The 16,305-nt window shown below is 33.7% G+C and overlaps 1 protein-coding gene across 3 annotated transcripts in view; it reads left to right on the top strand.

The window, feature by feature from the left end:
- Positions 1-911: 911 nt before the first annotated feature.
- Positions 912-16,305, top strand: part of Pex6 (peroxisomal biogenesis factor 6) — a 32,595-nt gene continuing 17,201 nt past the window's right edge. For all 3 annotated transcript variants that reach the window (XM_074170361.1, XM_074170348.1, XM_074170354.1), the window contains exons 1-4: positions 912-1,051; positions 7,834-8,718; positions 12,640-12,863; positions 13,908-14,304. In XM_074170361.1, the coding sequence (XP_074026462.1) occupies positions 1,042-1,051; positions 7,834-8,718; positions 12,640-12,863; positions 13,908-14,304 (1,516 nt within the window). In that variant the 5' untranslated portion in view covers positions 912-1,041. The remainder of the gene's footprint in view (positions 1,052-7,833; positions 8,719-12,639; positions 12,864-13,907; positions 14,305-16,305) is intronic.

Below are 16,305 nucleotides of genomic sequence, written 5' to 3'. Positions count from 1 at the left end.
TTTCGAATTTTTTTTGTTGCTTCTTGTTATGAAATTTAATGGTATATTTCTTTGATTCGAATTATTCTATGCAAATGAATATCATGTATTATATTCCTGTTAAAAGTCATAGAAAAAGAATATATTTTACTCGAGAGAAATGGCCAATACTCCCTCGAGTAATTTATGTGAAAAGGACAAACTTTTTTCTCACGAGTAATGGCCACATTTCTTGTTCGTTTCAATAATACATGGTTAATTCTCTTTTCAAATATATCAATGCTGGTCGACCTGAAGAAGTCTGTTGACTGATTCAATTTTAGGCATGTTGACTCGTTCAATTTGATAAACACTGATATATTCAATAAATTGATGGATGTAGCCATTACTACGTGGTAGGAAATCGTCATGAAACATGAGAACTGAAACTTTTTATGTTCTTTACCACTGCAGTAACTAAGGTTACTGCAGTTTCGCCCTATAAGGACATTTTCAAACTTATACATTAATGTATGTAGTTTAGTGTAGTTACAAATGAAAGTGGTAAAAACATAGAAAGTTTCAATTCTTTTACTGATATATTCAACTATAAATTCTAAGAAAAATGTTAGTAGGTAGGTAGGTACATATGGTTTCAGAACATTTCATCTTAGTTCTTATAAAAAGTAAGTGTGAAACCTGTGGAACTCAAAGATAGAGTTACATTTTGCACCAAAAACCAAATTGAAATATTTATTCCAATTCGAGAGTTCGATGAGTAAAACAATATAGAAAATGTAACTTCAACGCATACCTACCTTTCACATAATATAATTTCATTCCTTGCTGTTTATTTTATATTCATTATCGATAGAACTCTTATTCCAGACTAAAACAATTGATTTTTCTGATGGTAGAAATGTGACAACTCCGATTGATACCACATTTCAAGGAAATATCAGATAGACTTTAACCAACAGTACAGAAATGATAAATAACCTCACTTTTTGGGTAGATATTGTGAGTGTATACTTTGAGAAGTTCGTTAGTGTTTTTGTTAGTTTAGAAAATTAATGTGACAAAATGAATACCGGTGAGTAATTTCTTTCATACAGTAAATTAACACTTTTGATTAAAAAATAAAGATCTTTTGAAATTTATCAAAATACTAATTGGAATTAAAATAGGTTCAGTCAAGCGGATGGTGTTCTTTAGTTGGTTTGAACTCATCTATAAGGATAAGTAAGGTATAATATTAAATGTATACTTCCATCCAATATTATACTAACTGAATGTGCTCAGTTTCTGGCTATGTCTAGTCGTCCGGTAACAGGCATCTGAAAGATCAAGAAGGAATCACAAAAACAGAGTGCCAAAATCGTACTTTCGTTTTTACTATCTTGTTTTTGTTACTGAATATAATACGATTTCTATTAATAATGGGTATTTCATCTGTTATTTTTCCAACGTCTGTCTTTGCCATTTGACTTGTTCCCGATGTACCTATTTATCCACGTTTTTGTAAGTATTTCTAATATTCGGCAAATCAGAAAAACATTGTATTTCTATCAAGCTTGTCGTATTAGTGTCCCATTTGTTGAGTCTCATTTCTTCAACATGGATGACCTGAGTAAAAGGGCTTCATCAATGATGTAAATAATGTAAACATTGCAGACTAATAGGGGTACAACTGTTTTGCAAGTCTGCAGGTCAGCAAATTGTTCTCAGTAGACATTGCTCTCGTATTCTTGTAGGACAGAAATTCTTGGGTCTGCCAGACATGAACTTCAACCAGGTAAATCATTTTCGACAGAAATATTTTCCAACGCCCACCCAAAAGTTTCACGATTCTTAAAACATTGGAAATACATTTGGCAGATCGGCGGAAATTCTTGTAGGTCGGGACTCCCAGACATGAATCTTGACCAGGTTGATCATTTTCAACAAAAAAATTCCAACCCCCACTCTTTGAGTATGGAAAAAATCCACATTCCTCTTCAAATTGAAAATAAACCTTTCAGGTTGGTAGAAATGCTTGCCGGTCGGGTCTGCCAGACATAAATCTCGACCAGGGTAATCATTTTCGACAAAAAAATTTTCCAACCCCCACCCAAAAGTTTCACAATTCTTAAAAAATTGGAAATACATTTTGTAGGTCGGCGGAAATTCTTGCATGTCGGGTATCCCAGACATGAATTTCGACCAGATTGATCATTTTCGACTCGACAATAAAAATTCCAACCCCCACCCTTTGAGTATGGAAAACATCCACATTCTTCATTATATTGACCTGCAAGGTTCATTTTCAATTTGAAGATGAATGTGGAATTTTTCCATATTCAAAGGGTGTGGATTGTATTTTTTTTTGTTGAAAATGATCAACCTGGTCGAGATTTATGTCTGGCAGACCCGACCTGCAAGAATTTCTGCCGACCTGCAGGTTTATTTTCAATTTAATGAGAAATGTGGAACTTTTCCATACTAAAAGGGTGGAGGTTGGAAGTTTTTTTGTCGAAAATGATTAACCTGGTCGAGATTCATGTCTGGGAGACCCGACCTACAAGAATTTCTGCCGACCTGCAAGGTTTATTTTCAATTTAAAGAGGAATGTGGAATTTTTCCATACTCAAAGGGTGGTGGTTGTAATTTATTTTGTTGAAAATGATCAACCTGGTCAAGATTCATGTCTGGAACATCCGACCTGCAAGGTTTATTTTTAATTCAATTCAATGTGGGATTTTTCCATACTAAAAGGGTGGGGGTTGGATTTTTTTTGTCAAAATATTTAGCCTGGTCGAGATTCAGGTCTGGAAGACCCGACCTGCAAGAATTTTTTCCGACCTGCAAGGTTAATTTCAATTTAAAGAGGAATATGGAATTTTTCTATACTCAAAGGGTGGGGGTTGTAATTATTTTTCTTGAAAATGATCAACCTGGTCGAGATTTATGTCTGGCAGACCCGACACGCAAACATTTCTGCCGACCTGCAAGGTTTATTTTCAATTTACATCGGTGACCGATGTACAAAAGGCATCTAATAACTTGCCACGCAATTTTTCCATGAATGTCTTTATTTGCACACATTGACAGTAGGTTTTGGGCTGCTTGGAAGTCGTTCAACTAATTCATTTCTGTCAAGTGTCACGACAATCATTCTAACAGATCTTTTATTGGATGTTTGTCATATTATCCTGGCTGTAATTCGGGTTACACAAACTGGAATAGAAAGCCTTCCTGAAACAGCTACTTTCATATAAAAACATTGAACTACACAAAAGAAAAATACTTTCGAAACAAATACTTTTATATGAACACTGAATTATACAAAAAATTGTTTTCTCGAATAGTTTTGAGCACAAACTACTACTACTCATTTTTTTTTTAATTGGATTGCTTTCTTTCTTTCTTTGAAAGATTCCCACATTTTTTTGTTTCAAGATGGGGACAAAAAAAACATTTCTTTCCCAAAAACATATCATTCAATATTGACTTTGTACCCACACCTATTATATAAAGATATCATTATTCACGAAAAGTTGATTTAACCGAATGAACATTATACGTCCGTGTCCCTTATACAACTTGGAACTTTCTGATTCCAGGAATAAATTATCTCCCATATACACATACGCTTTTAGTGATATTTTATTTTATTTTTTTTGTATGTGTACAAAATCATCCTATTTTCAACCCCCTAAACAACCTGTATAACGCGGACATGATGTCTGTCTTGTTGAATCAAACTTCAGAAATAACATTTCAATCATATAGGTATACAAAGTCTATTTATGATATGATTTTTACTATATTTTCATGCCCTCCAACTCGATCCAGTCGTTAGGAAGATAAAGAGCTTTGAAATGCATACGGTTTCTGCAGCATGCAAAATTCCAAATGAAAACTTATCGTACTTATTATTCTGAGTGTTGAAAAAAAATCTTTCAGAACATTTGCAGTTTTTGCCATTCGGCGGGTATCGAGTTTGCTTACTTTAAGTTATATAGCCTGTCTTATGATTCATGGTGAAATTCAAAAATTTGTTTCACAACTTTCGATATTAATCAACAATGGAATACTCAATTCCGGAAAGGGTGGAAATTATTTACTGTATTTTAAAAAATAATGAATGTTAAAATTGGGTACATGAGCTGTTATTTGCATTCTGACATCACTAATTGCATTACTAATTTTTAGCTAAATTTCGCGAAACTAGATGGGTACAATATAGGTAGGCAGTATTGTTACAATAGTATATAAGGGATAGAATGCTTAGTAACGGATCTTCCATCAGGGACTTCTAAACTTTGACAATTGATAGCGGTCATCTTGTTGAATTGTTGTCAAATTAGTTATTTAGTCTGTTTTGCCAAATCACCATGGACGGATTCAACAACAAGTGATTTATCAAAATAGGTGTTCTGTTCGGGCAACGTACCACGCGCTTTGCTCATTTTACAGTCGTCATAATCAATTTACCGAGAGCACTAGTCGCGATGAGGTGGATAAATTTCAGTCCATTGGTTCAGTAAACGATCGATAAACACCCGTACGTCGACGAAACGTAATATCTACCGAAAACACCGCCACTGTCGGTGAGGGTGTACAGGAGAATTCAAGGCAGTCGATTTCGCGTCGCTAACGAGAACTCGCCTTTTGCAAACCACAATTTGGCGAATTTTGCGTCGTGACTTGGGCCTGCACCCGCGTTCAAAATTCAACTGACCCAGGATTTGAAGGTAAACGGCCATAGACAACAACGTGTGTTCGCTGAATAGGCTCTGAAGCAGTTGGCAACTGATCCTATTTTTCATCGAAATATAATCTTCAGCGATGAGGCCCACTTCTGGATTAATGGGTACGTGAACAAACAAAATTGACGCAATTGGGACGATACCAATTCACATGAGATCCAAAAGCGTCCAATGCATCCCGAAAAAGTAACTGTTTGGTGTGAATTTTGAGGGCTGGTGCGTTATCGGTTCATTATTTTTTGGGAACGATGTTGGCCAGGCCATCACTGTCAACGGCGATCACTATAGGTTGATGATTACCAACTTCTTTAGGCCGGAATTGAATGATCTGGACACTAACGACATGTGCTTTAAACAGGACCTGCGCTACGTGCCACACATCTCATGCCACGTTGGATTTTCTGAACGAGCGATTTGAGGGCAAGGTCATTTCACGTGATGGTTGTGTAAAACAGGCCACCGAGATCGTGCGATTTGACCCCGTTAGACTTTTTCTTGTTCGGTTTTCTTGAGTCGCAGGTGTATGCAAATAAGCCATAAACCACACTTATTTATTTATGCTTATTTATGCGCCAGAGTCATGGAAAATTGGACGATTCGGATGCGTTGCGGAAGCCCTGGCGGACATTTGAACCATGTTATATTCCACATATAATAATAATTATAAGAATAACAATCGCAAATTGATCAGATACTATTTAATTGTTATATGAAAATAAAACGAGAAGTTCAATTTGCATGATGACAAGTCATCATTCAATTGTTCTTTCACTTAACCTCAAAAATATCGCCTAGTACGCAACGGAATGAACAAAAAAGGAAAAATTATCTTGACAATACTACGAGTATTTGTAGATTTGTAATAGGTAGGTAGCTATTCGGTCGTAAACAGTTTAAAGAAAGTAAGAGTCGTTTGAAATCGGTATTGCAACGCTTGAAGTCATCTCATGGGCTTGGGAATGTCATTATAAATTGCACATGTCTGGTTACTGAAACTCTTTCTCTCTGTGCGAAAAGATGGCGAAGTTAGTCGGCCTTTACACCTCATATTGATATTATCCACATCAGTTCGAAAAGTAATTTTCCGGTATAAGTAAGACGTATTTTACTGCTGCAACTTTGTTGCAGCATGTAACACTCACCTATCGTTCATATTTAACCAGCCAGAATCCTTCACTTTATGTGATATTTTTTGTCTACTAATTCCAAAAATTAACCGTTAGCAGGAATTCTGAACTTTTTGTATTCTTTCTTGAGTTGGTTGGTTACACATGGACCATACAAAACATCAGCATAATTGAATATAGACAGAACTAACGATTCACACAAATTTACTTTCAACTTCATGGGTAGGAAATCTCAGTTTTCATATATAATTTTACGCGAATAATATGAATGTCTAATAAGTTGATTAACGTGACTTTCGAATTTCAAGTCCATATCTAAAATGTCGCCTAGGTTTTTCACTTCTGGAACAACCTTAAGTGCATGATCATTTACTAGGTACTACTATTGTCACAGATTTGTAAATATCATTTCTAGAGCTTTTCGTTCCGAAAACAACATTTGATTCACTACAATTTATATTTTAGTTTAATCTTCCTCTTGAAGATGATCACTTGGTGACTGAAATGTTAAAAATAACGGTTTGGTGTTGGGATAAAACTCCAGTAATATTCATTACTACACCAACGGTTTTAAACAGTGCATCACACGTATATTTTAAGTCTTTATTAATTTGAGTGCACGCATTATCTATTATTTCCAGTGAGAAACTATAATACAACTGGGTGTCGTCTGCATATAAATGTATATTACAAAATTCTAAACATTTAGCAAGTTGAGATTTGTAGCAAGCAAAGAAAAAGGGTCCCAAAATAGAACCCTGTGGCATCAATAGGTCTTTCAAACGAATAAAAAATTTCGATGATATCTCACACACACTTATTTTTATACAAATTTAAAGATAGGAAGAGCCTAATTAAACACACTTTACAAGAAAATTGGCCACTGCAACGGATGTGAATCGGTGTTTGCGAACACTAAAGAAACCCAAGTTATGTCCATTTGCTTGGTGAAAAACTGAATGAAGACGACTTTGATCGCTACTTTCAATTTCATAAAATTATGGTAACTTTCTAATATGTGTTCTTGGACGAGTGTACTTTATTTTTGAACAGTATACTTATTCTTCACGATGTTCATTACTGTGCCGATAACAACCTCGGGGTTATCCACTCGACACACATAGAAAACCATAACAAGTGGATCGTATGGGGTGGTGTTTTTGTAAATTTTTTACTTATTCCTTTTTTTTCTGGAAATTCAACGGGTAACATGTAACTGGATTTACTCCAAAATGATATTGACCCAGCTCTTACTAATGTAGAGTTAGATTCTGCGTATCTAGAAGACGAAAGGATATTTCAACAAGGCCGTGTTCCTCAACATCACTAACAAAATTTAACTGATAATTTGAATGACATGCTTTGACGTTGAGGTAAAGATCTAAGGACTTCTGCGGCCACCCAACTTGAGTCCTTCATACTTCTTGTGAATTCACACGAAGAAAGAAGTGTATGGCACATTACCTGACTCGCTGGAAGATCTGCGAGGGCAAATCAATATATGCAAAGTGACACTCAGCAGTACTCGAAAATTCACGATTCAAAGATAACCTACATTATTGTATTGCATTATATGTCATTTAGTCGATTATAATATGATAAGTTTTCAAATGAAACCTATTTGATTTTCACATTCTTGGGAAAACGTATTGTTGCCATTTTAAAGCTCCGTATCTTCTAAACGAGTGAACAAATTTTTAAAAGCGAAAAAGCAATGAGTAGGCAACCGAAAGTCCTTTCAATGTGGCACAATTCTACCCTAATCCCATTAAAAATTTGGGGAATGACATCGCTCAGATGATTACGAACAAATTGAGTTTATCGAGTTTTGCGAAAAGTTCTTTCCCTGGCACTTATGCCCTATCGATAGTCTACTCTGAATACAAATCTATAGAAGTTACTTGCCAGAAATATTTTTGAGTTTGGTATTTTGCGTTGACCTGATCTTTTTCAGTTTTTATAGATATGTTTGTTTGACAAAATCTACTTTTTTGCAGATGAAATAGTCAAAGCAGAAATGAAATTGGAATACGATCGCTATGTTAGTGCTCTCTTCTCTACCTTGAGGACAATCTATCCTAAGTATCATCCATTCTGGTTCATCTTTTATATGTATATATTGTATTATAGGATAGTGAAAAGAAAAATTAAATACAAATTGAAGTCTGTATCAGATGAAGTTATTAGACATTTTATAAAATCCAATAATAATTTTAATGATGTTAATAATATCGTTATAGTGCAGAAAGAAAATGTGTATAAAAGTGATAAAATTCTCAGATTATTTTCTGAAGAAAACAGATGCAGCAGATACGTTCATGTTGTTCCAGCCACAGAGGGCAATGATACTGAAACCTTGCTAGTTGCTGATGATTTGTATTACAACTTGGAAAATAGTGGATTCAGATTTCCTCTCCGGTTACTAAACATTCATTGCAGTAATGTCACGTTTGCAGATGAAATCAATATTTCCTTGATAAACTCACCTTTTGATATAAATAATTCAGTAATTGATTCAATTCTAGAGAGATATTTCAAAACCCCTAAATTAATAAATAAAGAGGATATAATATCAATCGATGTGAAATATTTTGCCAGTGATCTATATTTTCTAAATAGCAAACTGAAAAATGTCCATAATATTTATTTCAAATGTAATAGTGTAAAGTATCGAAATGTAGATATAGACAAGAGTTGTTATTGTGTAATTGGTGAGACCGCAGTAAAGCAGAGTAATAATATTCAAAGTTTTCTACCAAAGAAATCAACTAAATTCGTTGGACAGGAAGGAGGAGTCATTAAGGAAATTCCAACATGTCCCTACGGACTATCAGATCATCTGGAAAACATGCAGGTAGCACTTCGCCCATTTTTAAGGAAAAGTAAGTAAAACCTTTTTGTTCACATTACATTAATAAAATTATCTATAAACGGCCATCACATACAAGATACTTTGATACTCAAAAATGAAACCTCCGGCTCCGGCCTAAAATAAATCTAATAACATCACGTGCCTGATGTCATTAGATCCACACCATGACAATGAGTCAGGGTTATCCAATGAACGCGAAGTATTTTAAGAATACACCTGAGCGTCGAATTGTGGTATATTTACGAGCAATTTCAAATATCATATAATGAATCATTTTCTAGAGAGAGGACGGAATCATAAGTAATAGTTGATATAAGTAAAATAAATTCAATAGTTTATAAAGTGTTATTGAAGTAGGACGTGATAATTTGAAATTATTATTTATTTTATTTTCATTATTGAAGAATCTACATTTGCGATACGGGTGGAATAAATAATGGTATTGAAGAAAGAAGATTCAAGTGATTTCATGTATATGGTGAATATAAGAACTGATAATTACGATGGGATAACAAGAAATAATAGGAGAGGAAGAAAAGGAAGGGAAAATGAAAGAAGAATACCAAGAGGTTCTGTTAAGATAATTGGAATAATAAGAAAGTAAAAAAAAAATAAGTATAAGAGACAACTTGAGAAAGGAGAAAAGGTCGACTTTCTAAAATATTTCTAGCAACAAGAAGTTGGCATGATCGAGAGAATGAGAAAAGTGTTTAGTCCGACAATACAGTTCATGAAAGGCATGAAAGGGATCACAGAACCTGTGAAAATAGAAATTGAATGATCAGAAAGATTGGAAAAAGGTAGTATCAATATTTCTTGGGAAAGAAAGTTTCTGGCTTTCTACTACTCCATCTGATACAAAAAAAGGGGATGAGAGAATCTTCCAAAGACAGGAAGGAAGTAATCAATTTGAAACTCATACATAAATGTGTAGATCATGCAAAGAAGTAACTTTCAGATACAAACTGAAAGAAAGTCCTCCTGAAACAGCTACTTTCATATAAACATTGAATTACACGAAAGAAAATAATTCTTTCGAAGCAAATACTTCTATATGAACACTGAATTATACAGAAGATACTTTTCTCTACTCAGTTTGTATTTCAAACATTTGTTGTGGAATAAGAATCAGATATCATTCACATGAGTTCTACTTTGAATGAATGGTAATAAATTGTACTCACATAGAACACTGTCACCCTCACTGGTATACACCGATGTTTCGCCTTAAGACACTTGCCCTAAGGCTCTTCAGTACCAAATTGAATAACATTATAGAAAATACACACACTTCATTCATGAATTACGATTTTGAATGTCACGGAATAAGCTTGATCTGCTTATGTCATCGATGACATCGTAATGACATTCATTCACCTATTTTTTTGTATCAGATGGAGTAGTAGAAAGCCAAAAACTTTCTTTCCCAAAAAATTAATCACTCCTAAAAATGTAACCCCTTCAATTCAATATTTCTTATGGCATAAAGGAGCGAAGTACACCACCGGCTTTTATCAGTCGATATTGATAACCGGATAGGAAATGAAACTACCATTAGACCTACTAATAACACCTAGAAAACGCATGAGTTCATCGAGGATATCAGAAAGTGGTGGAAAAAGTACACGAGTTTACAAGACAATGTCTATGGATGTTAAACAAAAAACCACGGTCGAAGAATACAATCAAGGAGATGTCTTGTTGTGGTACTAACCAACGAAGAAGTACCAAGTTGAAGCCTTGCTTGGTGATCATAAAGATTTACGGCTTGATCTATCGTATCCAGCTAGCTTCATAGAGCAAACCACTATTCATCCACGTAAAATGTCTGACCCCTACAATATTTTGATATGTGCAGCCGTTGTTACTACGTGGTAGGAGATCATGAAATATGAGAAATAAAACTTTCTATGTTTTTTTTACCACTTTTATTTGTAACTAATGTTGTTGCTGCAGTTTCGTCCTATAAGGACATTTTCAAACAATTACCATATATTGTAATTGTTTGAACATAAAGAAAAACAACACATCAAAAGTCGGCAATAGGGGGTCATAGGAGCCTGAAATGAGCCCTTAATTCTCAATATATTTCTTTCCCACCCAGAAGAATAGTGTGGTTGAGCTAGCAGAATCCACGAATCTCCATTGAATGAAGAGCAAAAAATTTTGTAATAGAGTACAAAATTATCACGAAAGTAGCTTAAATTCATGACTTCAAAATAAATATAAAAATTTAAAGAGGTTCTGCTTATATAACAGCGGTAATTATATGAACTTCAACTCATACAAGATCTTTCCTTACACGAGAATAAAAAGTAAATAATTTATAATAATGAAAAATTATATTCTACTCAATAAAATGAATCAATGCAAAACTCTGAAATTAAAAAAAATTCTGAGTTCTTGATACAGTATCGAATAATTTATGATCATATTATTTAAAAATATTACAAGTCAGTTGTTGATTATCATTGTGACATTTATTGCACAGCAAACATTGAAAGTTATTCGGTTTATAGCAACAATTATGAAATTTTCTGTGATTTACAACTATTGCTTAAAGATTCAGCAATGGCAAATCCGCATATAAGGCAAAATTCAAGTTGATCTCTATCAGCATTTTACGAAACTATCCCCATCAAATCGTTTCTGAAAAGGGCCATTTTAGATGACTTATCAGGGAGTCAAAATTATCATGAAAAAGTATAATCGTATGACGTAAACTCCATAATTATAACCGCCTTTTTGTCTAATGTGACCGATGCTCTCTGTTTCAAATTTAAATATTTCTATTCCCAGATATGTTTTTCTTCAGTGATACCTATTATATTTTTGTAGAAATATCGGGAATTTTTCTTTACAATTTTCAGTGTCTTTTAAAATATTATTGTGCTTAGGATTGATGTATATAAATTGGATTTTCTGCATATCGGCCACTATTAAGACCTAATGGTCGCGATTCAAATTATGATAAGGAGAAAGTTCGTCAAAAAATCGAATCTATATCATTCATGCAATGCATTATGACGTAATCTTAATTTTTCGTTAAAAGAATATGAATTCATCGGGATATAATTTTTGTCAAAGATAATGAACAGTAGGTAATTCACAGCAAAATATGTTAGTCACTTTTTTTCTATAATCCTTCAAAATCCTCAAATTATTTAAGTCAACTCTTAGTTCTATCGAAAAAATTTTTTTGTATTTGCCAAAAACATAATTTCTTCATTCTTTGCGAGTAACTATGGTACGTTAAAATGAACATACACAAATGAAAAAAAATCCCCATCCACGAAAGATTTGAAGAAATTATGAATTTTTCTGTGAAAATTATTATATACGGGGTGGATGCTGCCCGACCAAATATTTCTACACATGGGTCTTGTTCTGTATATCAAAATGAATGCATTTAAAGAAAAAATCCCATCTATGAAATATTTTAAGGATTATGGATTTCTCTTTGAAAATTATTATTGTCGGGGAGAGGGTCGATTTTCTGCCCGACAACATATTTCGGCATAGGGGTCTTATTCTGCATGCTAAAATGAATACATATAAAGAAGAAATCCCCATCAGCGAATTATTTGAATGAATTATCAATTTTTTTTCGAAAATTGGTATATTCGGTGTGGGGGTTGATTTTCTTTCCGACAAATTCTGGTGACTTTCTGATATTCGTGACAATTTTCAAGATGACGGAGTTTCTGTAATAATTGAATAAATTCATGGCCTTCCACGAATTTGATCCTCATTTTGGAATCATCTGATTAATTATCGGGTCTTGCGCGTAGGTCCGACAAATCCACAACTGGAACTCGTGGCTGCTTTAACACTTATTTATTATCCAAGAATCCAGAAAGTGGTAGTTTTTGAAAATGTTAATGTGAAAATACTATTAGAAATGAATTACTAATACACTTGTGTTTTCTAGGAAAAGTTAACTTACATCCAGCCTTCTTGATGGTAGGGAATGCTGGCAGTGGAAAAAGATTGCTGGTTTCTTGTCTAGCTGCTCGTTTAGGAATGCACTACTATGAAATAAATAATTATGAGTTAAGCGCTAATGTATATGCTCATAATGAATCGAAACTGCATAACGTTCTCTTCACCGGAAAAATGGCTGCTCCATGTATTATCGGTATTCACAATTTTGAGGTAAATATTAGATGTAATACTAAGAGTCAGGATTCAGGTTTCAGATAACTCAATAATAAAATTCAACAGTACATTCTGAAGTTCTACGATTTAATTATTAGACTAGACTTATACGCAGTCTGATAAAAAAAAAAGATGAATATTCATTTTTCTGAAAGAATATTTACTTATTTATCAATTTCTATATTTTTCCTTCAGAGTAGTTTCCATCAGATAAAATACACTTGTGCCAGCATTTTTTCCAATCCTCGAAGCAGTTCTGATATGCACTTTTGGTATGTCCTTGAACACTTTCAGCTATTCGGTTTTCATTTCCTCAATCGTCGTAAAACGCAGTCCTTTCTTGGATATCTTCAATGCTGAGTATTGGTTGTTGTTTTTGGTCGAAAAATTTCGAACAAGCATTGACATTTGATTGAACTTGGCGTGGCGTTTTGGGCTCTGGGCTCTTTCATTGGGACGGCATGAGTCAACCGATATGTCGACATCTTCAGCAACTTCTCTTATAGTGATCCGACGATTCTCCATAACAATTTTCTTCACTTTCTCAACATTTTCATAGCTTGTTGATCTGCTGGGGTGTCCAGAGCGACCGTTGTCATTCATATCTTCTCGACCTTCTATGAAAAGCTTGTACCACTTGTAAACATTTATTTGATTAAGAGTACAATCACCTTATGCCACTGTCAACATTTCAAGTGTTTTTGAGCACTTCATTTCATTTTATTACACAAAATTTTCTTTGAATTCTTTGATCCATTTTTTCCAATGGCAGAACACTTCTAATTTTTATGCCTCCCTTCAACAAACTAAACATGCTAGCTGAAACAGTAGACATGTGTTTGAGGCGAGTGTACCAACATAAAAAAATCGCTAATCGATATAAGGAGCCCGTGAAATTTGAACATTCACCTTATTTTTTCAACAGACCACGTATTTCATAACTACTTATTTCACTGGGAATGTTCCTTTGGACTTATGTCTGTTGATTAATTTTTCAGTGAATGAATGAATAAATGAAATTTTATATATTTTTTATCATAGAGTTTTGGGAAGAACAGTGAAGGGCAATATGACGAACGTATAATGGGAAACTTCTCTGACGAATTGAAATTCCTCTTCGAAAATAATATCTTTCCTGTTTTCCTATTTTGCTGTAGCAACCAGAAGGATATTCCCACTAATTTGCGAAAACTATTTTTGGAAACATTTGAGATCGGTGCCCCGTCAGAATTGCAACGAGAACATAATCTCAGATGGATTTTGGAAGAGGAACGTTTGAACACGGATATCATGTTGTCAGAAATTGCTAACAAAACCCACGGTTTTTTCTATGAAGATCTCAGAGCGCTTGTATATCATGCGAGAAGAGAATTACGAAAACGCACATCACAATCTGATAAAACTGATATCTGCGAAACTGATTTCTTTTGTGCAATAGGTAAGAGGAATGTAGATATATAGTATAACTCGTATCTCAATATGTCATTATTTCTATATTGATAAAGTTGGAAAAATGCTTCACAAATGCTTCACCCTGTATAGGCGATCCTGGACAGACAATTATTTTGTGCTGATTTTTTCATTTTTATTTGAATTTGAGGAAAAATATTTATTTTGAAAACAAATGTCTCCACTAATAATAAACATTGGAAGATACATTCAATATCTACCATCTTTCTCTTCGATGAAATATTTTCAAAGTAATTTTATTTAAAAAACCTGTGAGTGACAGATGAATCACTTGTCTAATTCTGGATACTTTTGATTCAATTCTCAACAGAAGTTTACTGGTCATAATTATTATAAGGCAAATTATCACTTGGGCATCTTAAATGCTCAGCAATGAAAAAAATCTGTTTAAAATCTGTTTTTCCGTTAACCAGCTGTTGCACCCTTACAAACGACAACCCTCAGAAGTCGAAACTTGTGCGAACTAAGGATTAACGAGGTCATATCTTTTAACGTGTGATTCCTAACACGGGTTGGACAATAGCAAGTGAAAATATATCGTTCAGACTGGGGCTTGAAAGACCGACCAACACGGCAGTGTCAATTCGAGTGAGTGAGCAAAGCACCCACGTCGAACCGCCTGGCTACCGACCGAAAGCTATGAAAAAATATTTCCACTGAAAATTGAATAACTATTTCCGAGTATGTAGAAATAAACACTCCATCAAGAAGATGTGGATTGATATGGTTGAAAATAGTATAGTAATTTCGATCATACAAGTCAGGAATATCAAAAATCTTGATTATAATAAAAATTAATATTACTGAAGATGAAAATTAAACAGTTTAATCTTTCTCCTGAAGATGATCACTTGGTAATCGAAACACGTATCGAGGTGTTAAAATAACGGTTTGGTGTTGGAATAAAACTCCAATAATATTCATTACTATACCAAAGGCTCCAAACAGTGCATCACAAGTACATAATAAAAATAATAATATTCCCCAATGACATTAACATGTGTGGGAAATGTCAATACGCAAAATTGGAAGTCATTGAAACAAGGAGTAGATAAAATGAAATGAAACAATCACGTGAATCAATCTTACATTAAAAATTCGGAGAGTGACTAAAAGCATTTGTCGAATAAAAAACGTATTTCATTACGTTTTGATAGTCCAGTCATTATAGTAAGTTCACTTCGGAATTCGAGATACCCAGCTGTAAGTCTGTAAATACTTGTATATTGACACCCTAAAAGTTGTCTCAAAACCTACATATGGTAGGGTGTAAGCAACTATTAAATTTCAAGGTCAAAGGTCACAAAAATCGGTTTTTTGCGCTTTTTTTTGTAAATATCTCATTTCCTATGGGTTTTTTGCTATTTGTATTTATGATCAATATTGTAGAATATAAAATTCTCTACACATTTTGTTTAAAAAAATTTTTTATACGGTGAACCGTTTTCGAGATAGAGGGCGGAGAGCACGCGGTCACAGCATCACTTCAGGTCAACCGGTGCCTCCGGTCGAAAACGCGCCATATATAGTTGATGAACTATCGTTAAATCGATGATTATAAATATTTGTCAATTTTTATTAACTATTATATTATGTTTTATCATTTTTTTCCTAACGTATCCACTTTTTATTCAGTATTAATTTATTTAACAACACTTACCTGCCCATGTAATTGCAGAATTGTTAATGAAAATACAGGAATTATATTTGAATTTTAACCTAATTAATATTTATAACTTCTTACATGATGAAAAAAAAAAACAAATAAATTATGAATTAATCTTTTTATTAAAAAATATCATTGAATACATATATTTTTATTGAAAGTAAAGAAATGGAATAAAGGGTACAAAAACTACAATTTATAATTTTAATCATCTTCTTCCTCTTCATCGTCGTCTTCTGGCTGCTGGTAAATTTCAAACTGGTCTTCATTATCGTCTTCAACGACATTTGTCTCAAGTTCTTC

Source organism: Leptinotarsa decemlineata, unplaced genomic scaffold (genome assembly GCF_025532065.1).
Source record: "Leptinotarsa decemlineata unplaced genomic scaffold, Ldec_3_MD MMD2_P_RNA_scaffold_11, whole genome shotgun sequence".
NCBI lineage: Eukaryota > Metazoa > Arthropoda > Insecta > Coleoptera > Chrysomelidae > Leptinotarsa > Leptinotarsa decemlineata.
Note: the sequence above shows the minus strand (reverse complement) of the source record. Positions and strands in the feature narration are given on the sequence as shown.